General features: G+C 47.0%; 2 protein-coding genes and 1 long non-coding RNA gene across 4 annotated transcripts in view; 2 read left to right on the forward strand and 1 right to left on the reverse strand.

Annotated features, from left to right (window-relative positions):
- The window catches only part of kansl1b (KAT8 regulatory NSL complex subunit 1b), a 45,349-nt gene extending 40,968 nt beyond the window's left edge, over window positions 1–4,381 (forward strand). Inside the window, exons 12-15 of one of the 2 annotated variants that reach the window (XM_064314808.1) lie at window positions 714–771; window positions 951–1,063; window positions 1,455–1,677; window positions 1,871–4,381. In XM_064314808.1, coding sequence (XP_064170878.1) covers window positions 714–771; window positions 951–1,063; window positions 1,455–1,677; window positions 1,871–2,104 — 628 coding nt within the window. In that variant the 3' untranslated portion in view covers window positions 2,105–4,381. Of the gene's footprint in view, window positions 1–713; window positions 772–950; window positions 1,064–1,454; window positions 1,678–1,861 lie in introns of both variants that reach the window. The other variant, XM_064314807.1, reaches the window with a different exon arrangement.
- LOC135243184 (uncharacterized) overlaps window positions 1–4,381 on the forward strand; it is a 40,782-nt gene extending 36,401 nt beyond the window's left edge. The window contains exon 2 of the long non-coding RNA XR_010326575.1: window positions 3,083–4,381. This is a non-coding gene — a long non-coding RNA (uncharacterized LOC135243184). The remainder of the gene's footprint in view (window positions 1–3,082) is intronic.
- A 1,332-nt stretch (window positions 4,382–5,713) lies between these two features.
- maptb (microtubule-associated protein tau b) overlaps window positions 5,714–25,505 on the reverse strand; it is a 48,611-nt gene continuing 28,819 nt past the window's right edge. Inside the window, exons 8-15 of the mRNA XM_064316303.1 lie at window positions 24,853–24,949; window positions 24,667–24,717; window positions 23,646–23,902; window positions 21,945–22,037; window positions 19,504–19,596; window positions 15,131–15,212; window positions 13,515–13,621; window positions 5,714–10,329 (exon numbers count right to left, since the gene is read on the reverse strand). Coding sequence (XP_064172373.1) covers window positions 10,123–10,329; window positions 13,515–13,621; window positions 15,131–15,212; window positions 19,504–19,596; window positions 21,945–22,037; window positions 23,646–23,902; window positions 24,667–24,717; window positions 24,853–24,949 — 987 coding nt within the window. The 3' untranslated portion in view covers window positions 5,714–10,122. The remainder of the gene's footprint in view (window positions 10,330–13,514; window positions 13,622–15,130; window positions 15,213–19,503; window positions 19,597–21,944; window positions 22,038–23,645; window positions 23,903–24,666; window positions 24,718–24,852; window positions 24,950–25,505) is intronic.

Genomic DNA, 25,505 nt, shown 5'->3' on the forward strand with positions numbered 1-25,505 from the left:
ACCCCCCGGCCTCGCCCCGCGCCCCTTTAAACCACCGCGTAACCATGGTAACCCCCCTGGCCTCGCCCCACACCCCTCTGAACCACCGCGTAACCGTGGAAACCAGCCGGACATGTACAGGGCCCCACCCCTTGCTGGCACACTTTCTCAGAGCGTCAGGCGGATGCTGACTGTGTCTCTCACAGGGGGCGGGGCGGGGCGGGGGGTGTGAGCGGAATCCTCCCCCGTCACTGTCCAATCATGAACAGCGCTGTATAAATGCAGTCTGCTGGTCACCATCGCTGCCACTCATGAGTGGTTAGCCGGAGGTGGAAAGTCCAGCTTCAGTGAAAGCCCTCCCCTAGTACTCTGTCCCAGTTACCTGGATTTGCTAATTAGCACATATCTCCAGCCATGAGGTGGAACTACAGTAATGAGTGAAATCGGCTGGCTGAGTTCATGGGTGGAAGGAACACATGGCAGGACTTTATGGCTCCTGACACACAGCCATTGGATCCTGTCCGTGGTTCACTAGCTGCAGGCCTGACGGCTGTGTGGCTCTCACTGCCCCCTGGTGGAGCTGCAGAGCATGTGCAGCGCTCTGTCTCCTCCTGCTCCAGTGTGTTTGAAGTGTACCCATGTTCAGCAGCTTTGCCCAGTACTGCACACATGAGTTTAAGAGCTGGGGGCAGCAGGTTTGTGACCTCCTCCTCCTCCTGTGATTTTCCGCTCAGCTGGCGGGAGGTGAACGTCTGCGCGAGGCCGATTGCTGAAGAGGACGACGCCGTGGAGGTAAGGCCAGGATATGAAGAAACAACTTGTGTTTATGTGTGTGGTGGGAAATGCGGGTTTGTGTGGTCTCTATGTAGGTGCTTCTATGTGCCGATTTGCCTGTGTGCTGATTGGCTGGTGAGCTGATTGGCCTGTATGTTGATTGTCCTGCGTGCTGATTGGTCTGTTGTTGTGCTCAGGTTGAGGATCTGTCGGATGTGGCGTTCTCCCAGCTGCACCAGCTGTGTGAGGACCAGGAGCGTTCCCGCTGGAGCTGGACCGCCAGCGCCATGGCCAAGAGGCGGGGCAGCCGGTGAGTACTGTTACTGGAGCAGCCGGTCAGTACTGTTACTGGGGCAGCCGGTCAGTACTGTCACTGGGGCAGCCGGTCAGTACTGTTACTGGGGCAGCCGGTCAGTACTGTTACTGGGGCAGCCGGTCAGTACTGTTACTGGGGCAGCCGGTCAGTACTGTTACTGGGGCAGCCGGTCAGTACTGTTACTGGAGCAGCCGGTCAGTACTGTTACTGGAGCAGCCGGTCAGTACTGTTACTGGGGCAGCCGGTCAGTACTGTTACCGGGGCAGCCGGTCAGTACTGTTACTGGGGCAGCCGGTCAGTACTGTTACTGGGGCAGCTGGTTAGGGCAGCGCTCTTGGGTTCCTGCCCCCATGCTAACCCCTCCCCCACCCCCACCCCCCCGCAGGTCATACAAGTCTCTGGACGGGCGCACCACCCCCCTGCTGGGCGGGACCAACCCCTCCACGCCCCAGCCGTCGTCCCCGGATACGGCGCACTTCCACTCGCTGCAGGACTACGGCCCCATGGGGTCCCCCTGCAGCCCCGCCAGCCCCGACCTGCCCCCCCACCGCCTGCAGCCCAGCGAGGACACGCGCTGCTCCACCCCCGACTGCAGCTACGAGGAGCTGGTACACACACACGCACACACACACACGCACACGCACACACACGCGCGCTGCTCCACCCCACGCACACGAGAGCTGACACACGAGACGTACACACACACACCACACCACACCACACAACACATACACTCTCTCACACACACAGGTGCTCACGTCCCCCCCCCTCTCTCTCTCTCTGTCCCTCCAGGTTCCCCAGCCGGTTCTGCCGTGGGAGAGCCGGACCTTCCCCCTGGAGTACGACCCGGCGACAGAGCCCCTGGACCCGAGCAGCCTGACCCCGGAACGCCCGGGACGAGCCCCCCGCCGCCTGTCCATCAGCAAGCCTGAGAACGGCCCCGCCTCGCCAGACCCCGCCCCCGGCCCCGCCCCCTCCACGGATGAGGGCTGGATGCAGAAGGCCCCCGTGGCCCCCCGAGCGGCCCAGTGGTGAAGCACGTGGACGGACACTTCTCACCACCGTCACAAAATAAAAACTACAAAAAACAGCAGAGAGAAAAAACCGACAAAAACAAAAATATAATAAGAAAAAAAAAAGATTCCTGTTGTTTGATATTCAAACATCAGTATGTTTTTTTCACGGTTTTTAGTGAACATACAGAATTATAGAAACCTTGTTTTTAACTTTGTTTTTTTTGTCACAAGAAAACAAACCTAAAAATGGAAAAAAATGTATTTAAAAAAAAAAAAAAAAAAATACAACAAAAAAGAAAAAAACAGATTAGATTGAAGGCTAAACAATGACCATGGGGCTCTGTGTCTCTCTGTTATGTTAGCAGCACACTCATAGCGCACTGTGTGGTGGGGCGTGGCTCACTGGCTGGGAAGGGGTTTCTACTGATTAACTGTGTCTTTGACCCCGTGTGTCTTTACAGTGGAGTGACCGTGCAAAACCAAACACAGAAAACGAAGAGAAAAAAGAACCTCCCCTTTAATTTCTGTCGAGTTCATGTGGCGCAGTTTCCTTTTAAGAGAACCTGTGTGTGACAGACATCTTGTCCTAGATACACACACAGCACTTCCTGTCCTATAAGCTCTCCCATTGGAACCTGTGTGTGACAGACATCTTGTCCTAGATACACACACAGCACTTCCTGTCCTATAAGCTCTCCCATTGGAACCTGTGTGTGACAGACATCTTGTCCTAGATACACACACAGCACTTCCTGTCCTATAAGCTCTCCCATTGGCTGGAGGAAAACCCACTTATCCAACAGGAAAGAGCCAAGTATTTACTTTGCTCCTTTCATACCCACCCCCACTCATCACTCTCTTCCCCCCTTTTTAAATTGAGTCTGCCCAGCCCTGTTTCTGGAGATATACCGTCCTGTAGGGTTTCATTTGAGCCCTGATTTGGCACACCTAACTCTGCTAACTAGCAGCTCAGTGAGATCTCTAGGTATTGAATGAGGTGTGCTTCGTTAGGGTTGGAGTGAAAACCTGCAGGACCGTAGATCTCTAGCTGTTGAATGAGCTGTGCTGTTTCACAGTTGGAATCAAATCCTTGAGGACAGTAGATCTCCAGGGACAGTAGGCCGGGGCTGGGTGGCCCTGCTGTACAGGGGGTCCGTGTTCACCCTCCTGGGTTGGATGTGGCAGTATTCGTTTGTTAGTTGGAGGATGGCAGAGCAGGTGATTGGGTAGACGGGGGCGGAGTTTGTTGAAGTCCCGGAGCGTGCGAAATGCCTGCCACCGGACACGCACTCGTTCAGGTGGCCCCCCCATTACTTAGCAACATTACCGCCCCCTGCTGGCTGTTAACCGTTACTGCAGCGCGGCTGGGGCTGGGGGGTGCTGTGTGGCAGCCTGACCAAAGGCACTGCTGACTCAGTCCTGGAGAAACCGTGAAAAGGAAACGTCAGTCATCATTCCTCCCCTACCCACTCCCGCCCCCCATTCCCCGCCCCTGTACTTAACCGTCTCCGTGGAGACCATTCCGAAATAGAACAGACCAATGGGACGAGTCGGGCAGCGGCGTACGGGGGGGGGTTTCTGTGAGCTCGTTCTCTGCGGAGACCCACGTCTCTGTTTGGTGGAAGTGTTCGTTTTATTTCCTCCCCCTCATTTTGCAAAGTGGGAGTCTTTTTTGTCCCCCCCCCTCCTGTGGTTTGAGTTGGATTTGATGGCGGACAGGAAAAAGAAACGTGTTCTCTCTAAAAGGAAGCCAGCCTTTCACGCCTAGCACTTGTGCTGAACGCCGCCCCAAACGTCAGGTTAGAGTTCTGAGGGGAATCTTCCTTCTCTGGAGTATTAGACTCCAGCTTCGCTGGGGGGTTTTTTGTTTTGTTTTTGTTTTGTTTTGTTTTTTGCTGTTCAGTGTGATCACCCTTTCTGCAGGAGAATACTTAGCCGCACAGTCCGCCTGGTCGTGTCACCCTGGCGTTGTGTCCATGTCACGGACGAGCGAGACTTGTGAATATTATTTGAAGCACTATTTCCATCTTCAGTGGCTAATTGCTATGCAATCCAGATTTTGCTAATTATATAAACATGTAAGTCAATGGCTAGCATTTACACCTCAGTTGAGATTTTCATTCAATCCTGTATCACTGATTGTTTTTGTTTGTTTTTTTTTGTTTGTTTGTTTGTTTTTGTAGGGACAAACCGGTCTCTGTGTAGTCCCCTCCATTTTGATTTCTGCCAGTTACAGCAGAACCAGATCGCAAAATTGTTTTGTAAATAGCATCATTAAAAATCATGTTAAAAACGAGCACTGGGGTTACTTTTTCATTTTTTCTGTCGAATAATAATTAAAAAATTTTGGCGTTAAGAAGTATAATCCCTCCACTGTAAACCGAAGTACAGCCTGAAGACAAAAAGTTGCTTTATTTTATTTTTATTTTTTTCCCAACCCTCCCAGTCTGTGTGTCCAGTTTGCCTTGGACACAGCTGTGTTAGGAGGGTCTGTTTGTACGCTGATTGATTTGAAAGCACGTCACAGTCCCCATGTCCTGCTGAGCTGCATTAAATATAGCCCCACTTTAACATGATTCATTCAGGGGCAGGGTTAGAGTTGACCAAGTTCTTTTCTTTCTTTCTTTCTTTTTTAAAGTCCCTTTAATTTTCAGGGTTTCCATCAGCACTTGGATATGTTTTCACCCAAGGGGGGGGTTGTGCTATGGGGGGGAGGGGGATAAGAAATGGATTTCCGATTTGGCTGTCTGGGGAATTATCTGGATTGATGCACTCACAGTGGGCGTGGCTTGTCCCTCGCAGTGGGTGTGGCTTGCCCCTCAGTGGGCGTGGCTTGCCATCCTCCACATTCTCATTATCGTTCCTCTTGCGTAATAACTCGGAGGACCGTTAGGCGTAGGCCACGAACTGTACAGGGTTTTGATTGGCGGGGAGAAGCTGGTGTTGTGTTTGTGGGGTTATTTTCATACGATATAATATCCAATGTGATGAAAGGGAGTGGGGGAAAGTGTGGTACATCCTTTAGCACGTATTAGTTTGTACAAAAAAAAAAAAAAAAAAGTATATTTTGTAAATACCTTGTTTGATTCTTAACTGTAATTGATGTTCAGGCTTTAGCTGTCCTGATTGTATAGGGAGAAGATGCGCATACAAAATATTTAACTTTTCTTTATGCAGAGGCAAACATGTTTGAGTGGTCAGCAAGTCTTACAGGAAAGCAACATTGATGCTTCTCATAATTAAAAAAAAATGAATTATATTGTAATAAATCTGATCTCCTGTTTTTATGTTCACTGCTTTCGTATAATAATACTCGGGCTGTCATTTGAACAATGCAGTTTGTCTATAATATTAACCAAACCTCATATTTAAATAAAAAATTGAATCTGCATTTTTTTTAAATAAGTCATGTAAATTGAAGTGTATTGATGTGCCCGTATTTTCTAATGCAAATTGAGGGCAGTTTCTCTCTTGGGAAGTTTTAGGATTGGATTGAATCTCTCACAGCTACGAGGTTATGGTTGCATGGAAACACCGACTCTTGGATCAAGCTAACAGTGCATCATGTGTCCCCCGGGTGTGACAGTGCTGCCTTTACCAGTGGAAAGAGGAGCCAGACACAGCCACATCTGCGTAATACCGACTTTATTTTGCAAATGCACGTTTACAGCAAACGAGTATTGGTGTAAACCGGTCCATTAATAAAACGCACAGTTACAATATGGACAATCACGACTGCCAAGCTAGAATGGAGAAACTGCGACTAAAGAAACCGGAACAAGAAAAAGTAAACGAGATCAAAACTACGGTACCTTTTCTACGCTCCAAGAGTTTTAAAACAAAAATGTACAGCGCTGGAAAAAAAGCTTGAGCCCAATCTTACCATACCAACCTTTTTTAAATCTTTTTTTTTTTTGACTGGAACCTTCCGTTACCCTGTTCTTGAGCTTAGTTTTTTATTTTTATGAAACAACCCTCTACCCTGCCGATTCTAGCTACATTGACACCCGTCTGATGCAGTAATGTCCAGAATGCAAATGCTACTGAAGTCCTCTTTGGACATCGGGACGTTGGTGAAGAACTTAGGTGGTGAAAAAGGAACCAAGAACGTGCTAACGCTAGCGCTTCAGTCTCCGTTCCCACGCTCATTCTGCGACGACGTCGTCGAGCCCCGAGCATTTGGGCCGCTGAAGGCCGCCTCCCCTCCACCGAGTATGTCAGGAGTCGCCGCCGCCATTTTCACTTTGGCTCCTGTCGGCTGCCGCCCTCCCTGGATATCCTCAAGTAGGAGAGAACACAGAATAAACCAGGACGGGGCAAGCGGGAGGCAGGGAACACTGAGTTATATGTATGCTGCTAATGTCTCTAGCGTGAGCTTAGTGTTTGCTACAAGTGCAGGGATTTCTTCCAGAAAGTTCTCTCTCTCTCGCCACATTGGGAGGAGCAGCCTCACAAAGCATTTGGAAAGGGAATTCAGTTTTTTTTCCCCCCCTTTTCAATTTTTTTATTTTTATTTTAAGTCCTCATCTTGACTTCAGTCAGACCTGAACCCCACGTTGAAGGGCTGTTGGCACAGCAGGTGAAACCCAGTGTGAGTCGTAGGGTGGCACAGCGGGTGAGCTGTGAGTTAGTCGGGTACGGGAGTCAGAATCCAGTCCTACAGGGCTGCAGTGTCGTCCGGCTTTTGGAATTTCAGCATCAGTGATTCATTTTGGCTGTCGATTGGCTAAAGCATCTGATTGAAAGGAGAACCCCCCAATAGCCTGCCTTCGCTGCAGCCCTCCGTGACTTCGGTTTGACAACCCCTGATTTAATGCACCGCAGTACGTTTGGCCAGATCAGGTCAAAGGTCATTCGTGACTAGGGTTCAGATCTGCTGATCAAGCAGAAGACGCTCTGCATCTTTGATAGTATCGGACGTTACTGAATCGCATGTCCAAAAAAAAAAAAAAGCGCAAATGTTCTGCACACAAGTTTGGCAATGACACACCAGTCCACCATTTACTCAACGTACACGTCTCTGAACGGTCCCAGTGTTCCATGGAATGCACGTCTAACTTCGTTTTTCAAACGTTACAATTTAACACACTTGCGTTACGTTCACGCCAGAAAGGAGAAAAGGTAGATAGTTTGTCATTTCAAGACAGGTCAGCCATTTGAAAACGGTTAAGTGTTTACACCAATTGCTTTGTAAAAAAAGGAATATACAGAAGAGCATTCTCTTGAAACTGTAAAAAATAAACGAGAAAGATTGCCAGCAGGCATGATTAAAATCAGCTTTTAATATCAGAGTTACACTCACATCCACAGAATACTATAGGGGGGAAAGATAGAGAACACAAGCTTTTTAAGGATTTTAAGCATATCTCACAATTCTTTGTTTAGAGGAAATCTTCACTTATCTGTTACTCAGTATCTTAATGTATGAAAGAAAGCGATTGCTCTGGCTTAATTTTTTTTCCACTGCACCCAGGGCAAGGAGTATAACTAATTAAAATGGCCGTGATTGTTTGAGCTTCTCAGTATTGCTTTCATCTTGAAATCCCACAACTTCAGAAATTCAACTTCCTTAGTAATATTAAACGCACATGTCTTTGACCGTTCTATACCACATCATGGCATATTTTGTTTTGTAAATTGTTCATTTATGCCTCTGCTACTTTATTTCACTCATTCTAAAATTTGCATTTCCGATGAAACTACACCATCAGGCCCCTCGTTAATTCCCATGCAGAGTCCACCAATCAAAAATTTCCCACATGAGATACTTTTTTTTGTTGAAAATTAAGCTTTTTTTTAAAATAGCCATTCCATAAGTTAAAAGCCCAGTTCTAAGCTTTTTACAGTCCTGGTGGAAAGTCACTAGAGGGAAATGTGTTTTTTTTTTTTTTTTTTAATTGCATGTGAACATTTCAGAACGATAGAAATGTAAATCTAATGGTGAAAGAGCTGTTTGCGAAGTGTCCCTCCCTTTCCTACCGTAAATCCACATCTGGGTTAAAACGGGGTTTATAACTGGGTACCATTCTCAGGACCGTGCACAACAACATCCTCGAGAGGACCGCCACGTTTTCAACTGAACTACTGAACCCGCTCCCTACAGGCTGATCCTTAAAGTCACACACTTAAATCTCCCGGATGTTTCCTTCACTGTTCACCCATGACAGTAATCATTTACAAACACATTTTTTTGAAGGCAAATAATTGCGTGATGTGATGCGCTGTTCCTGTGTATTGACATTCCCACCCTGGAAATCCAGTCAGTCCACGAACTGACCTTTGAACCCGATGCACATAAATTTAGTCAGGCTGAAAAATGTGCGTAAATTAGTTTGACAAGCTGTCAGTGTCAACAAATGACGTGAGTCATGGGCAGATTAGCAAGCCTTGACGAAAAACATAGATGTAATAAGTACAACTTTGCGTCTTTTTTTTCACAGCCAGCCTGTCCACTTTCTGAAAGACTAATTTTTTGATGGGGACCATCGGCTTACAAGACCTGTTTTACGTGCACAAGTACAACATTCTCTTTTCCTACGTGGGAAGAGGTTTAATTTCAAAAAAACATTTTTCCGAGTTCCCCCTTGATTACGAAAAAGAGAGATGCCCAAATCAGCTAGAAGGACCAGGTCGGTGCTCAACAGCCAGGATGGCCAAACAAGGATGAAACTCCTGACCCAGACACTTCACAGGGATTGGCCCAAAGTAAGGACCACTGGAGCACACGTTGGTCAATATAACAGTGTCTTTTGTCCCGAACAACGTGTGCTCCTGTGTTCCTTACTTTGGGCCAGGGCCCGTGAAGTGTCCGGGTCAGGAGTTTTTTTTACTCTAGTTTATCTGTCTGGCAGTTAGATGACCGAGTGATGAGAGAGCCTGTTAATATGCACCTGTGTTGAAGCCAGGGCAGATTATTCCATGAGCCGGAGAACTCTTACGTTGCTAACTGAAAATGACTTTGTTTACAATTTTGCTTAAAGCACTAAATAAAGAAGCATTTCAATACATTTTTGCAGATTTCTAAAAAAGCGCATTTCCCCCCCTCGTAAACCAAAAACCTTCAAATGAAACTGCAGTGGGTAATTTGGCACGTTTTGGCACCAAATTTCACATTAACGGGACAGCTGGGGCTAACGGTAGCCAGGTCTGTGGGGAAAGGCGCGTGGACTTAATTCAGAAGGTTTTCATGGCACGGCATTCAAAGACCAGTTCTTCGGCTGCGGCAATACTGCATAATAAATTAGTAATTAATTTGAGAAACAAACTGGACACGTCAATAGCCTACGTCAGGCGCTAAAATGTACAGTGATGCGCGTAGCACAGTGTTACTTCCCTTCAAAAGCAAATCTCGGCAGCAGCGAACGGCGATTTATCTTAAACGCACCTTAGCATGATTTCCCTTGGATTTTTCAGATTACATTTTCCCATTGGCTGGAATACAGGTTGCTCCTTTACCAAGTGCTCGGCTGTGAGAATTCAGCACATTCAATAGAGTAATTAATTGCCGAGTTCAATAATGGGTACACAGTGGGTAACTACATCCCAGACGTGTGAACGTTTCTCTGAGAAACGTCCTCTAATTCTGCAACAAATAAACAGCCTTCTTTGATGACCAGCACCCTGAGACGGTTTACATGAACATTTAATTTATTTTTATTAAATTTTTTTTTTTGCCATTGTTGTGTTTAGGAGGGGTAATTAGCCTAATTTTTGGTTGAGGGGCTGGCATCCAAAGGCATTGCCACTCAAAAAAACTTTGAAGGAAAGAATTATGTTCTCCCTAAATAGGAAAATTAACAAAAACGGCTGATACATATAATCACTGCACTGTGCAATTTTTAAAAAATGTAACCCAGTTCTAACTATTATAACCCGGAAATTGATCCTGAAAAACCATCAATTACATCTGGAAGGTTAAGGGGGGAGAACGGAGGTGTGTTTTGTTTTGTCTTTAATTTTTTTGAATTATTATTTTATTTATTTTTTTGTACTGTTTTGTTGTTGCCTAGAGGCAAGAATCTTGTCGGCAAGAGGAAATCACAGGCCCTGCTTGGCCAGGGAGGCGGAGACCTGGTCGGCGAGCGTGGACAACTGCGGCGAATCCGTCATGTTGATGCTGCCGGAGGAGGACACGTTGCTGAGGGGGCGGGGCGAGCCGCCTTCGGGGGACTTGCAGACGATCTCCGCTCCGTGGTCGGTGCGAGCTTTGGCCTGCTCGCGGAAGGTGAGCTTATGCGACTCGATCTGCGGGCGGGGAAAAGTGATCGAGTTACCGAGAAGGTTCAAACTAACCCGAGGGGAAAATGGACCCGATTGACCTGCAAGCTTAAGTTCTCCGGTTTAATTAAGTCTTCACGCCTGTGGAAATCATTTGTGTTGAGCTGAGCTGAGCTCTCAACAAAAGTTCGCCAAGACCGCTACGACTATAATGACCGGCTTACTCGTTTTGCAGGCAGCGTTACAGGAGACCTATTCAGGTGTATTTATTTATGTTTAAGATCAATTGAATCATTTAAATCAAAATTAAATCATTTTACGACGCGAATGATTTAACCCGTTCGTTTTGTCTCCATTTTGAAACTGCTGCAATCTTAGTCTTAGCTCTCTTGCCTCGGTGGGTCAACCAGGTGAAAAACATTTGTACTTGTAGACTGGTTTATTGGCACAATGACAGCTTTAAACCGATGTGGGCGTGTCGGTCACCTTCTAAATTCTCAAATCTCTGTTGTGGTATTTCAGGTTTTCCTCTGTGTATGTTGGATGTTTTTTGGTTGTGTGCTTTTGTAAATTTTAAAATTTACGTAGCCTATGAAGTACAAAGTTTCTGTTTATTGAAGCGTCCTTGATTCCTGTGCAAAAGTAAGTATTTCCTCCTACAGCTCTATAATAAACACGCAGTATTGTGTTCCAAAAAAGATTCCACAGATTTCAGTATATCAAAAATGCATCCCTTAAATTGTCAAATGCAATAGTACATTCATTCTTTTAATAAGGCTCTTAAATCAACAAACGCCCCCAGTGCTAATTGTAATTAACATAATGAATAATGTCTCCAGAAGATATTATTTAGCTTTATTGCTTTATATTGAATGGATAAACTCCGCAGATGTCAGTGGGCTGTGGATTATAGTTTCATTGAACAAGCGTTCAGCAGTCTCAAGTGACAGTCGTGCCACAGATAAAATCATTAAAATGAGATGAGTTTTTACATTTTGCCAGATGTACACACGTAGTTGTGATGTGCTGCACTGTGTGTGTGTGCAATATATATACAACTATACAAAGTTTTGGCCCCAGCCTTGGTGATAGCTCAGTTTGCTGAATGGAGTTTGTAATGAATAAACAATAAACCTTTTATTTAATTAAAGTTCAGGACAACCGTTGATTAAGGCCTGTAACGTTACTACGGTAACGAGGACTTGGCTAGTCGTTGCAGGCACCGTACGAGTGAGGCAGCGGAGGCCAGGTGAATTGTGGGTACTTACGGGAGACCTCGGTATTTATGAGGGGGGGCTCCTCGGGTATGAGCGGTTCGAAAGGGGGGGTTTGAGGTGACAGTGGCGAGCTCTCAGCCGGGGCGGGGCGGAGACCGTTGCCGTTTAGGGCGGGGTCTGTTGCACCCCCCTCTGCTTCTTTCCCCTTCTCTTTCTGAGGATGAACACCCAGCACGGTGTGAACGGAAAAAAAACAAGCATGCGTCGTCATTAAACAAACAAAATAAACAAACAAAAACTAACAGAAACAAACAGAAACTGAACTAACTAAATGGAATGGTTTTAACCAGAACACAAAATAATATGTCCGTGAAGCTCACACTAAATGATAAATTAATGAAGCTCACACAAAATGATAAATCGGTGAAGCTCTAACAAAATGATAAATCGAATGATAAATCGATGAAGCTCACACAGAAGGGACAGAAGCTGGAATCTGAAAGGCTTTACTGGAGCCACAAATTCGGAAAAGGGTGCCGATATCCACCAATTGTGCAGGATGAAAGTGAACCCCACTGTCTCTTCCCCCCCTTTGTTGGGACCCCAAGACTCCTCATTGTGGCTCAGTGATGGGTGGAGGAACAGAGGTAAAGAAAATGGAGGATGGATGTGGGGGGGGGGGGGGTAGGGGTAGGGGTGGAGGACAAGCAGGAAATGCAGCAGGCAGCCAATAAGAGAAGGAGAAGGAAGGCAGGGAGTTCGGCAGCCAATCGCAGCTGCCCAAGAGGGCTGTTCCTTTCCCGCCTTTTCTGACACGTTCTGAAGGGGCACGCCTAAAACTTTAGCACTGAGGGTCTGCTCCCCTGCTGTACGCGGCCACAGTTGGCGGTCACAGTTCCTGCTCTGTTTCCACAACCTGTTCTGAGCCCAGATATAAAGAGGAAGTTCAGTTTGTTATGATAAAAATGAAGCCAGATTGAACTGTCTGAACTGAACAGTTTGAAATGTACACATACAGTAATTGGTAAATGGTAAATTAACCTAATGATAAAAAGTACAGAGACTGTTCAATGTTTATAATGTATCTTGTGGAGTTTCTTGTGCTATTAACTGTATTTATATAACTGCCTCTTGTGTTTCACTAGTAAAGCTACATTTGCGTAAATCTTCAGCTGCAGCAGTGTGATTGTGAAGGTCACCAAGCAAGAGCAGATTCCACAAAGCCAGGTTCAGAGAGTTTTGCCAGAAGGAAAGCCAAAAGATCTGGCATTACAGAGCATATTGTCTAAACTCATCATCTGGAATATTTTCTGATTTTCAACCTAGGACCAAATGCAGAGATCTGCATTCAATCAACTCCTGTTCTGTGAATCAAAAGTAAATACGAGCATTACTTTTTCTTCACAAACTTTTAGTGACTACTGAACTACTGGGAAGAAAAATTATTCTTGTCCTTAATTTAGTCATGGTTATGGACAAATGTTGATTTAATTCAAACCTGAATTGTCAGACATAGGACTGGACAGGATTAACGTTTATCCTTATTTCTGACAAACAAATAACGTAAACAGGATTTTCTGCATACGGCATATTAATTATGGTGGTCCTTGAACCCGCCAAACTGTGTTTGTGAAGAAAACAAGAAACAAATGAAAGTATTTGTGTGTTATTTTTTTTAAGTACATGACTGAGTGACTGAGAAGCGACTGAGTCCAAGCCACAGATTTATACCTAAAGCAGTGAACATTGCTAAAAAAATGTTTTTTTAAAAAAAGAATCTTTCTGAATGAAAAGACCGGGACAAAACCTAGTATATGGCTGGACCTAACACACGTGATCCGGCCGACCAATGGTGTAACTTCAACACTCACTCAGTCACTCAGTCACAGACATTCGCATTTGTGGGGCTGGCCCCTGCTGTTGCGGTCCAGCCAAAAACGGTGTGGCATCCCGCGCGCGGCGTGGTGCTGGCGTCCTGCTTTTCGCGGGACCTACCTTCCTCGCACCGCCCCCGGGAACGTGCCCGATGTTGCCAAGGGAACCGATCTTAGACTGCACTTTGAAATCCAGCTTCTCCGTCTTGATCTCAATGTTGCCCCCACCTGGTGAGAAACAAGGACCAGAGGCGAAACAAGCTTTATTAAATCCTGTGCGCAGGGCTTCTGCTGTCCTGCGATGCAAAATTCAACGGTTCGTCAAGAATCACGCACATAATATCTTAATCGTTTTCGAGGACCTTATCACAAAATAACCTATCAATTAATGTTAATAAGGATTTTTATACACTCATTAAAGAACTGTGCAGGTATCATGTTTGGTACACTAGAACCGAATGCAAATGGCGTAAAGTGATACACAGTGAAGCACTCAAAATGGTAAACACTTTGATGATCTTGAATTTGTCAAAATCAAGCTGATTGTAAGTTACCAAGGAACACTGATTCCACCAAAATTAACTGACACAGCTTATTTAAATTTGCTAATTTGTACGACTAAATGCATGCACTAAACACAGCAAAATACACGCACAATATTATAAAATATTTTAAGAAAAACAACACAACATGGAAATAAGGGACCAGTAAATTAAAGCAGTCGATGCTGACAAATAAATTATATTACGAGATTAAGAAGAACAAAGGCTATTGGATGAAATATGATATTGGCTGAAGATAGAATATCCAATTAAACTGAATTAATTCAATGAGACCTGCGTGACAAAAAAGTCAAACCTCATATATCAGTTATTTACATAAGCTGCTATACATATGAAATGTGTCTTTAGCTTAATCAACCATGTATAATCATTATAGTGTATATGCAATTAAGTATGTAAATGATTAACTCTCATTGGGATACCTGCAGTCTATACATTGCACACACAAACGCACGCACACGCACGCACACATACACGCACATTCATGCACACACACTCACACACACACACACACGTACACGCACATTCATGCACACACCTCCCCACACTACTACCACATCATGAACACACACGCAACGCACATTATGACACACTCACAGGCTTAATTGGCTTTTAAGCAGCCAGAGTATTTTTCCAGATTTCCCATATTGACTCACTTGTGGTTTTTCTGGTTTTTGATTCCCTCTGGAAAATGGGCTACCCATTATCAAGCCCTGTGTCACAACCTTCATGTGCGCGTGCGTGGGTGTGTGGATGTGCGCGTGCGTGGGTGTGTGGATGTGCGTGCGTGGGTGTGTGGATGTGCGTGCGTGGGTGTGTGGATGTGCGCGTGTGAGTGCTTGCGTGTGTGTGCGTATGTGAGTGTGATGTGCGTGCCATGTTTGTTTGTAGTGTGTGTGCGTGCATGTTATTGTGGTGTGGTGCATGCGGACCTGTGTGTGTGTGTGTGTGCACGTATGTGTGCATGCGCGCGCGTGTGTGTGTGTGTGTGTGCGCATGCGGACCTGTGTGTGTGTGTGTGCACGTATGTGTGTATGTGCGTGTGTGTATGCATGTGTACATGTGCACATGGGTGTGAGCTCCTTTCTATGTCACAATCATGGAAGTATGCAACTGCAGTATAAAAACCAGCGAGGCTAAAGAACGTGTTGCAGGCGTGGAGGTTCGCTCTCACCTGGCTTGTGGTGAATGTTGGCCTTGGAGCCGCATTTGGACTGCACATTGCTCAGGTCGATCTTCTTGTGAACGATCTGGACCTGGGCGGGAACAGACAGCGGTTACTTAAAGTGCCCGGCTGCGTTCGTGTGGCGGAAAACCCGTTTAACGGAATCAGCAGGCAAGACGCATGCGAGGGCGCTGGCACTTGCTTCTTGTGTTTCCCTGTTTTAAGTTTGGGTTGCAGGTTACTATAGGTAGAGAGGGGACAAGGACTGGGTTCAGTGTCTCTCAGAACAACCATGAGAAATGACTCCTGGAATGGAAAAAAAACTCACTGAGACCATCAGGTACAGGATTAAAACCTATAATGCAATACAAGCGTAGTTAACGGTTCTGCGTCATTTTATTAGGATTGCTCTGAAAAATTAACACGAATTGATCCATCCATCCATCCATTATCTATACCCGCTTGTGCTGAGCAGGGTCGCGGGGGGTGCTGGAGCCTATCCCAGTGTGCATTGGGTACCAGAGGCAGGATTACACCTTGGACAGGCAACATGAATTGATGATAATAAATGTCAGCGATCATTTTTAAATATTCCCGGTCACATTATGTGTCTTGGCTCTCCCTCTCCAACACCCCAGCCATCTCTGAATTTCATCATTCAGGGTGTTTTTTTAAAGTTAATTTTCCTTCTGGAATTTGTCTTTGGAAGAAGACAGCTCTCCTTCCTGCTTTTAAGTGACAAGAAACAAGGTATTCAGCTTCCAGTGAAATTAATGAAGGTAAAAGATGAAGTGACATTTAAAAAATGAAATACTCAAATCAGAGTTATATAAGAATATTGGGAACAACAAAATACATTCACATAATGCAATTTCAAAAACAAGACAAACTAGTCATAAAAAAAACACTGTTAATGAATAGGTTAAAGGCTATTCATTTGCTACGACACGGGAGGTCAAAACGTATCAAACCACAAAACATGTATGTTGGTGTATTCATGCAGCAGTAACTGTAGTGAAATGAACCCTTCATCAATTCTAAACCACCTGCATGCTTTGAGATCTTCAACAACAAAATCTTTTGAGCTTTGTGGAACAGACAATGAGACTCTATTTAAAAAAAATTTTTAAAGACCCGTGTGGACATAGCTTCTCCACACAGCATTCAGGCGCACATAACCATGGAGAGCAATTCTTTATGCTTTATGGTTTTTTTCCCAACATAGTGCCACCAATTTTGGAATGCCCAGTCATATCTGGCGCAGACGCAGATGAGTGTGGACAAGCTGGTGCCCTCCACTGGAGCACATCGCATCCCATAATGCATGCTTGCATAGAAGAGAAAACACTTTGTGCGCCGGTTTAGCGAGCAGACCGCAGGCACCCGGTCGACTATTGTCGCCCAACAGATAGCGGTGGCAATATATTTCCGGAACCATTTCACACAATCTCTGAAGTGTGGTTGTACACTGACCACATCAGGTATGATTACAGAAGAAAAAGAGGAAAAGAAAGGCAGTACACCACACTGTGGTGCATTCAACAGTTATCGTTGTGATACACCTCCCATCCGTAGCCTGGCTTAAGCCTGGCCAGTCTACCATAAACTGCAGCCACCGGTCAGGAGAAGTCTGCTGACGTCTTTGTGTGATGCACAACACTCACAATGAGACGAGGATCTACTCTACTCAAAATCAATTACACCAGCCACATCATGCAGTATTAGGAGGAGAACAATGACCGTTTCGGAATGTTTAGGAACCCACACCTTGAACTGGAAGCACGTGAAAGGAGTGTGTTACGGAGCGGATGTAGTCACAGTGGTAGGAATTAATGCACCAAGACCCAGAAAAACACACACACTCACACACACACACACACACACACACACTCACAGTGGGGAGACAGGCAGAGACTGTAGGGATCCCCTGTTCACTGTGAGGACAGGTGGTCATGCAGTTCGAGAGAATCAAGGCCCCCAGAAAGTCAGAACCCTCCTTTAGGACAGCAGTCACTCCCCTGTCCTGCCTGCTCCTGGACCCTGGCATCTGTACAGAGGATTTCCCTCTTTAAAGCATTCAAAGCAGCCAGCATGCTACACTCTCAGAAACAAAGGTACGGTTGTCCCCTGGGGGACAAATTTCCCAAATGTACCCTGAAAGTAAAATAATGTTTTAGTAGGGTACTAATAAGTACCTTTTACAAGCAAAAAAAACATTGTTGCCCCAGGGGTATAATTTTCTATAGGTGCCTATAGGTTACCACCCCTGTGATGAGCGGTTTGTGCTAGTTTTCTGCATTTATTGGGTCTACCTCATGCCAGTTCACCCTCCCAGCTTCAGACCTTATGCATGAATGAATGAATGTGGCCTAATGACTGAACACCACATCCCCACTCAGCCTGGGGGAGGGCCTGGTGCACTCTAGATTAAAGAGGGACCTGCTGCACGTTTTAAAATGTACGACTGAGTTCATCTGCAGCTTCTGAGCTTCAGTACCGTGAGTGCTCTTTATTAATCGTCAGCTCGAGTAACCAGGGTTACGAAGAGATTGCATGCACTGCATCGACCCCCCCCCCCCCCCCTCGGTCAAATCACGTTCAGCTAAAAACCGTTCTGATTGGCGGCAGTCTTGGGTTTAGTCCAGCGGTGCTGTGAGTTGGGTCTGCCTGGGGAGACGGAAGTTAAAGTTGAGGCGGGTGCAGCCGTCGACCGTGACCTCCGGTCGTAAAGCGTGTTCTGTGTGACTCGGCCATTCGAGCGATACCGTTAGAGGGTCAGTACAGTCGGCCCAGAGGCACCATGGGTCCCCTCTCCTTCCATCTGACTGCACGAGGGAAGGCAAGACTATCCGAAGCTGCGCGAGAGCACGCTCTGGATTTGATTAATCCGCCTGTCCATAACCAGGGTGGAATCGGTCTGCAGCAGCGCAAAGAATCTATATGTTTATTTTGCTGAATAGACAGGTTGTCTTTGAATGCTTTATATCGCTAGACGGGATCGAAGGATCAAACTGACAGATGTGGCCAAAACTGTAAGGATAAAGATGACCTTTTTAGTGTATTTTCTGTAGCGTGATGTTGAATATGGTGTTTCTGAGGTGCACTCAGCCGCTCTGTAATTTCTAATCCCAGATGGGTTTTTTTTTTTTCCCTCTGAAAATGATTTAAATATTTAAACATTGCCTGTGGTGCAACATCACAGATTTGTGATCTAACAAAGTTTAAATTTAACAGTTTCTTTTAAATTCCTGACAGCAGTTTGTTTGATCGCTCAGTTACCCTGCAGAGGGTCCATGCACTTGGAACGAGAGAGCGAGTTGAGACAAAACATTTATGAGAAAAAAAAAACCAAGAAGTGTTGTTTTTTTAGGAACAAAAATGGAATAAAGTATCATAAATTCCAAATATCCAGCCACAGAAACATCTGACTGATGAAACTACAGCTGGTTACTGTAGCAACACAGGCATTAAAAAGGACCTGAAGGTGGTAAACCATCGATACCTCATTTCACTATTATCCTTCAGTGTATTTTATTTGAGCTTTATATTACAAGCCCTGTGAGAACACGATTGGCGGTTAGAAAATTAAACACGGGTTTGGCTGGACTTACCGGAGCACGCCCTGTAGATAAATGTTTGGTGTGGTCAGATGCATTAGGTACATTGGGGCATGGTTCCACTTAAGCCCATTAAATATGCTGTAGCATTACATGCATAGCCTCTCTCTGAATATTTTATTTTCAATATTATAATTGTGCTGTTGCATAAATAATGTATGTAGTGTAATAATATAAATTGCGTTACAGAGTGTGTAAGTGTGTAAGAAAGTTTATCAATCAATCAGATTGAATCTTTAATAATTTCACATGTTGATGAAAAGGTTTGAATTATACAAAAAGTCTGGCAAATTTAGTGATGTAGCTGTCCACTCTGAAAGTAATTAATGCGCAACAATACTGCTAAAGCCTCTGATCACAAACTACCATATGAGAGCAAATGTAAGTGAAGAAATGCAAGGTTAGCCACTGAACAATCTTCAGTAAATATACCATGAAACTTTGGGAAATATTTTTTTCTTTTGACATTTAATAATTTTGTCAACACCCTGACTCCCCCCCCCCCCCCCCAAAAAATTTTGAATTTTAGAGAAGCCAGCTGAACTGGTAAGGAGCAAGACAGGGACACTTGTATCCTTAAAGTTTTGGCCAGAGATGGGTCTGATTATGACATCATACACCATACAGGGCTGGGTCTGATTATGTCATCATACATCATGCAGGGCTGGGTCTGATTATGACATCATACACCATACAGGGCTGGGTCCTATTATGACATCATACGTCATGACTCATGTATGATGAGTTCATCCTGTCGTTACTCACTTTACCGCCGCCGGGGTTGTGCTTGAGATTGTCTTTGGAGCCGCACTTAGCCTGAACGCTAGAGAAGTCGAGCTTCTTGTCGACAATTTGCACCTGTAAGAGGCAGGGGAGAGTCGGGAGAGACCGTTATCCTACCAGGAGCTCGGGGCTGCAGTGAGGGCCGTTTACGGCAGGGCGAGGCCGCGCGCTAATGCTAACTGCCACAGAGCTGACTGTCACTACGGGATGGGCGGGGCTAACTGCCACAGAGCTGACTGTCACTACGGGGTGGGCGGGGCTAACTGCCACAGAGCTGACTGTCACTACGGGATGGGCGGGGCTAACTGCCACAGAGCTGAGTGTCACTACGGGATGGGCGGGGCTAACTGCCACAGAGCTGACTGCCACTACGGGGTGGGCGGGGCTAACTGCCACGGAGCTGATCGTCACTATGGGATGGGCGGGGCTAACTGCCACAGAGCTGAGTGTCACTACGGGATGGGCGGGGCTAACTGCCACAGAGCTGACTGCCACTACGGGGTGGGCGGGGCTAACTGCCACGGAGCTGACCGTCACTACGGGATGGGCGGGGCTAACTGCCACAGAGCTGACTGTCACTACGGGATGGGCGGGGCTAACTGCCACGGAGCTGACTGCCACTACGGGGTGGGCGGGGCTAACTGCCACAGAGCTGAGTGTCACTACGGGATGGGCGGGGCTAACTGCCACAGAGCTGACTGTCACTACGGGATGGGCGGGGCTAACTGCCGCAGGGGTGACTGTCACTACGGGGTGGGCGGGGCTAACTGCCACAGAGCTGAGTGTCACTACGGGATGGGCGGGGCTAACTGCCACAGAGCTGACTGTCACTACGGGATGGGCGGGGCTAACTGCCGCAGGGGTGACTGTCACTACGGGGTGGGCATGGCTACTGCCATCAGCCAGCTTGGTCAGCCAATCAGTGCATCATCCCACTGATGCTAGATTGAGAAATCATGGATTCATTTTAATTTAATGACATTTTCCTAAAAGTCTGAGAGTTGCTGTAGGACCTGTGCAAGTCATGAAGGACCTGTGTAAAGTCATCAGGCAACTAAATAACCTGATAATGTACGAACGAGGCAAGCACTGCCTTTCGACATGGCCGATCTTACCGCTGAAGACTCACGAGCGCACAGAGCTGTTCCTCCCCACATTACCGCTAAAGACTCACGAGCGCACAGAGCTGTTCCTCCCCACATTACCGCTAAAGACTCACGAGCGCACAGAGCTGTTCCTCCCCACATTACCGCTAAAGACTCACGAGCGCACAGAGCTGTTCCTCCCTGCATTACCGCTAAAGACTCACGAGCGCACAGAGCTGTTCCTCCCTGCGTTACCGCTAAAGAGTCACATGCTCACACAGAGCTGTTCCTCCCTGCATTACCGCTAAAGACTCACGAGCACACAGAGCTGTTCCTCCCTGCGTTACCGCTAAAGACTCACGAGCACATAGAGCTGTTCCTCTCTGCGTTACCGCTAAAGACTCACGAGCACACAGAGCTGTTCCTCCCTGTGTTACCGCTAAAGACTCACGAGTACACAGAGCTGTTCCTCCCTGCGTTACCGCTAAAGACTCACGAGCACACAGAGCTGTTCCTCCCTGCGTTACCGCTAAAGAGTCACATGCTCACACAGAGCTGTTCCTCCCTGCATTACCGCTAAAGACTCACGAGCACACAGAGCTGTTCCTCTCTGCATTACCGCTAAAGACTCACGAGCACACAGAGCTGTTCCTCCCCATGTTACCGCTAAAGAGTCACATGCTCACACAGAGCTGTTCCTCCCTGCATTACCGCTAAAGACTCACGAGCGCACAGAGCTGTTCCTCCCTGCATTACCGCTAAAGACTCACGAGCGCACAGAGCTGTTCCTCCCTGCGTTACCGCTAAAGAGTCACATGCTCACACAGTGTTCCTCCCTGCATTACCGCTAAAGACTCACGAGCACACAGAGCTGTTCCTCTCTGCATTACCGCTAAAGACTCACGAGCGCACAGAGCTGTTCCTCCCTGCATTACCGCTAAAGACTCACAAGCACAAAGAGCTGTTCCTGTGTTACCGCTAAAGACTCACGAGCGCACAGAGCTGTTCCTCCCTGCGTTACCGCTAAAGACTCACGAGCACACAGAGCTGTTCCTCCCCATGTTACCGCTAAAGACTCACGAGCACACAGAGCTGTTCCTCCCTGCATTACCGCTAAAGACTCACGAGCGCACAGAGCTGTTCCTCCCTGCGTTACCGCTAAAGACTCACGAGCGCACAGAGCTGTTCCTCCCTGCGTTACCGCTAAAGACTCACGAGCACAAAGAGCTGTTCCTCCCTGCGTTACCGCTAAAGACTCACGAGCACACAGAGCTGTTCCTCCCCATGTTACCGCTAAAGACTCACGAGCACAGAGCTGTTCCTCCCCGCGTTACTCACGTTTCCTCCCCCCGGGGTGTGCTTGAGATTAGATTTGGAGCCACACTTAGACTGAACACTACTGAAGTCCATCTTCTTATCAAGTATTTGCACCTGAAAGAGGAAAAGGCAGGAGGTGAGAGCGCTTTCCTGCAGGCCGCCAAGAGGAGGCGCTGTGGAACTGGGGCCATGCTTTTCGAAGCCTCATGCGCTAGGCTTCGCTTTTTTCTTTTTTCCCATGAGAAACAGTAAAAAATTTTTTTGGGGGGGGGGGTCGTCAGTGAGCTGCCAGTCAATGAATTGTCTGAACCAATCACAAGGCATTGCTCGCTGCAGTAAAACATTCCCATTCGCTCACATCAGTCAGCTGCTGCACTTGTAGGCTTCGCCCATATCAGGGAGCATGATTTCTAACCTGCCGTCTCCACACTTGGCATTTTAAACCAATTTTTCTGATTTTCATAAAATGTGAAAAATTGCTGGAAAATAAAGGCGAGGGAGCGTATTTAAGTGGAGATACTGTAGTCAGCGCACTCTGTCGACGGCTCGATCTTTCCTCAGATTTTTATCTGCTTGTGGAGCGACGCTATGATTATCTTCCCTTTTTAAATCAATAGTCATTCTGCAGAGCATAATGCTAAATGTCACCTGGCCAAGGAGAAATGCATGAATTACAATCTGCCTCGGAAGTATCTAAGATCTCAGGGCTCAGTGCAATAACGCTGGGGTCTTTTACAGCTGTTGTGGCAGCAGAAAATTAATCTCATACGTGTCTACTGCTTCACTTTCCATTGCTGTAGCCCAGTCCAAAGGTAAGAAGCATTAGGGCGAGCTTCCTGTTTCCATTATCATGTATTGTCTTCCACTATCTTCCAGTGTCATGGTGATACACCAACTCAAAGGCCATGAGCAGTCATTTTGTTTCTTGCATTTAGTGTTCAAGAAGCCACTAGATAAAGACGTACATTTTCGTCTTTCAGTTTGTTTTCACGTTTATAAACAGGAATATAATAAAATGTCACTTCTGTACAGAAGTGTTGAAGGTCTGACAAAGTGTGTCCCTTCTGTTTGGCTGTTTGCTTCAGCCTTACTTTTGCCTGGTGGTCCACTAACAGTGGTGCCACTGATTGGTTAAAATGAAAATTCCATTTAACTTACGCAAGAAACATGGTCTTCAAATGACCGATACCAAACCCCCCTTTTACTGGACATTATAAGATCTTTTTAGCTTTCAGAACATGAAAATAAACAAAGTTCAACTGAAATGGGGGGGTGTGGTGTGATGGGTGGGGGGGGGTGGTACCAGGAGCGCCGCCAGCGAACTGGACCAGCTAAGGGGGGGGGAGCGGGGTGACTCATGGGGGACAGAGGGGGGGTGACGTCACGGTGGGACAGAGGGGGGGTGAGGTCGCAGTGGGACAGAGGGGGGGTGAGGTCGCGGTGGGACGGGGGGGGGTGAGGTCTCGGTGGGACAGAGAGGGGGTGAGGTCGCGGTGGGACAGGGGGGGGTGAGGTCTCGGTGGGACAGAGGGGGGGGTGAGGTCGCGGTGGGAAGCAGTAGGGGGTGAGGTCGCTGGGTGGGACAGCAGTAGGGGGGTGAGGTCGCGGTGGGACAGCAGTAGGGGGGTGAGGTCGCGGTGGGACTGCAGTAGGGGGGTGAGGTCGCGGTGGGACAGAGGGGGGGGTGAGGTCGCGGTGGGACAGCAGTAGGGCCTCTCTTACCCGGCCCCCTCCTGGCTGGTGCTTCATGTTTTCGGTGGAGCCGATCTTGGACCGGACGTTCTTCAGGTCCGGCATGGGGACGAGGGGGGCGGGCGCGCGGTTCTTCAGGGAGCCCGGGGATTTGGGCGGGGTGCGCACCACCGCCACCTTCTTCACCTCCTTGGCGGCGGGCTGGCCCGGGGCGCTGGCGCGGCTGGCAGGGGACTTGGGCGTGCTGGGGCTGCTGTACCCGCTGCGGTCCGGCGTCTTGGGCAGCTCTGCCCCAAACAGGACGGGCACACAGCAGGGTGAGGAGCGAACGACCACGAACACAAACCCAGAGCAGTCAGTTATGACCTGTACATCAGTAAGGGCTGTGTTGCTACTGCTACTACCGCTAGTGCTACTGCTGCTACTACTGCTACTACCGCTAGTGCTACTACTACTACTACTGCTACTGCTACTCCTACTACTACTAGTGCTACTACTACTACTGCTACTATTACTACTACTACCGCTAGTGCTGCTACTACTACTACTACTAACACTAGTGCTACTAGTACTACTACTACTACTACTACTACTGCTATTACTAGTACTGCTGCTACTACTACTACTACTACTACTGCTGCTGCTACTACTACTACTACTAGTGCTACTACTACTACTGCTACTATTACTACTACTACCGCTAGTGCTGCTACTACTACTACTAACACTAGTGCTACTAGTACTACTACTACTACTACTACTGCTATTACTATTACTGCTACTACTACTACTGCTAGTGCTACCACTACCACTACTACTACTACTACTACTACTACTGCTAATACTCGGACTCAATTGACTTGGAGTTGGGACACATCCAACCTATGACCCCCTCACCCCTGACACCCCCGCCCCACCGCAAATTCTTGGGGAACACTGCATTTACGACAGTCCTCTGTCACTTTAAAAAAGGTGGTAGATTTATAGTAAAAAGTTGAGATGGAGTTTGGTATAAAAATAGTGATGTGTGTGCGAGGCAGAGGCTGCTCACCTTTGTCAGCTTTCCCCACGCCTGGCTTCCTGTGCTCTGGTCTGGAAGCAGCTGAACGGCAACATGGGAAATGAAACCATGGAAACCAGAAAAGGTCAGACGCATGCACAAGGTTACTACGCTAATTTCGCACAGCACTGAATTTTGCAGTGGGGGGGGGGGGGATGTGGGGGGGAAGGCTCGTACCTGTCTGACCACCAGGAGGGGGTGCCTTTCCGGGGGCTTTAGGCTGCGGTTTAGCGCCTCCTGGTGTCTTGGAGGCGCTAGTTTTTCCTTCTCCAGCCTGAAAATAATGGGGTGGGGGGGGAGGAGTCAGTGCTTGTCTGCCATGTCAACACCGCCCCAGTAGCGCCTGACTCCTGGCTTGCTGATTTATAGCCGGTGTTAGCCGTGACCAGCGCAGTTACATGTAAAAGCGTCCATAGACATGCAACGCTTTATATAAACAAGGACTGCGTTCGGTTTGGTGACACCTAAGTATAGCAGACTCTTTTCAGCTTGGTTCACACGGGGACATGGGTTACCGAAGCTGGGTTTACCAATTTTACCAACAGATTTCCCGAGAGTAGAAAAATATTAGAAAATATTAGTTTTCAAAGCATTCATGCATGACAGCCTTTAACACATTTAGAGGTTATTTTATGATGGTGATGGTGTTATATTGCATCCGACAGCTTCGGCTCATGATTAGTTTATATGAACGACCACTTCCGCTCACTACCCTACGTACAGGCAAAAGGCTCAGCTAATGTAATGTGTTTCCCACACAGCTGTTGCGTATAAACAGCTTCTTCTAAATGCCAAACTATAATGGCCTAAGTGTGATCTAAAACCTTTTA

Source organism: Anguilla rostrata, chromosome 17, assembly GCF_018555375.3.
Source record: "Anguilla rostrata isolate EN2019 chromosome 17, ASM1855537v3, whole genome shotgun sequence".
Taxonomy (NCBI): Eukaryota; Metazoa; Chordata; class Actinopteri; order Anguilliformes; family Anguillidae; genus Anguilla; species Anguilla rostrata.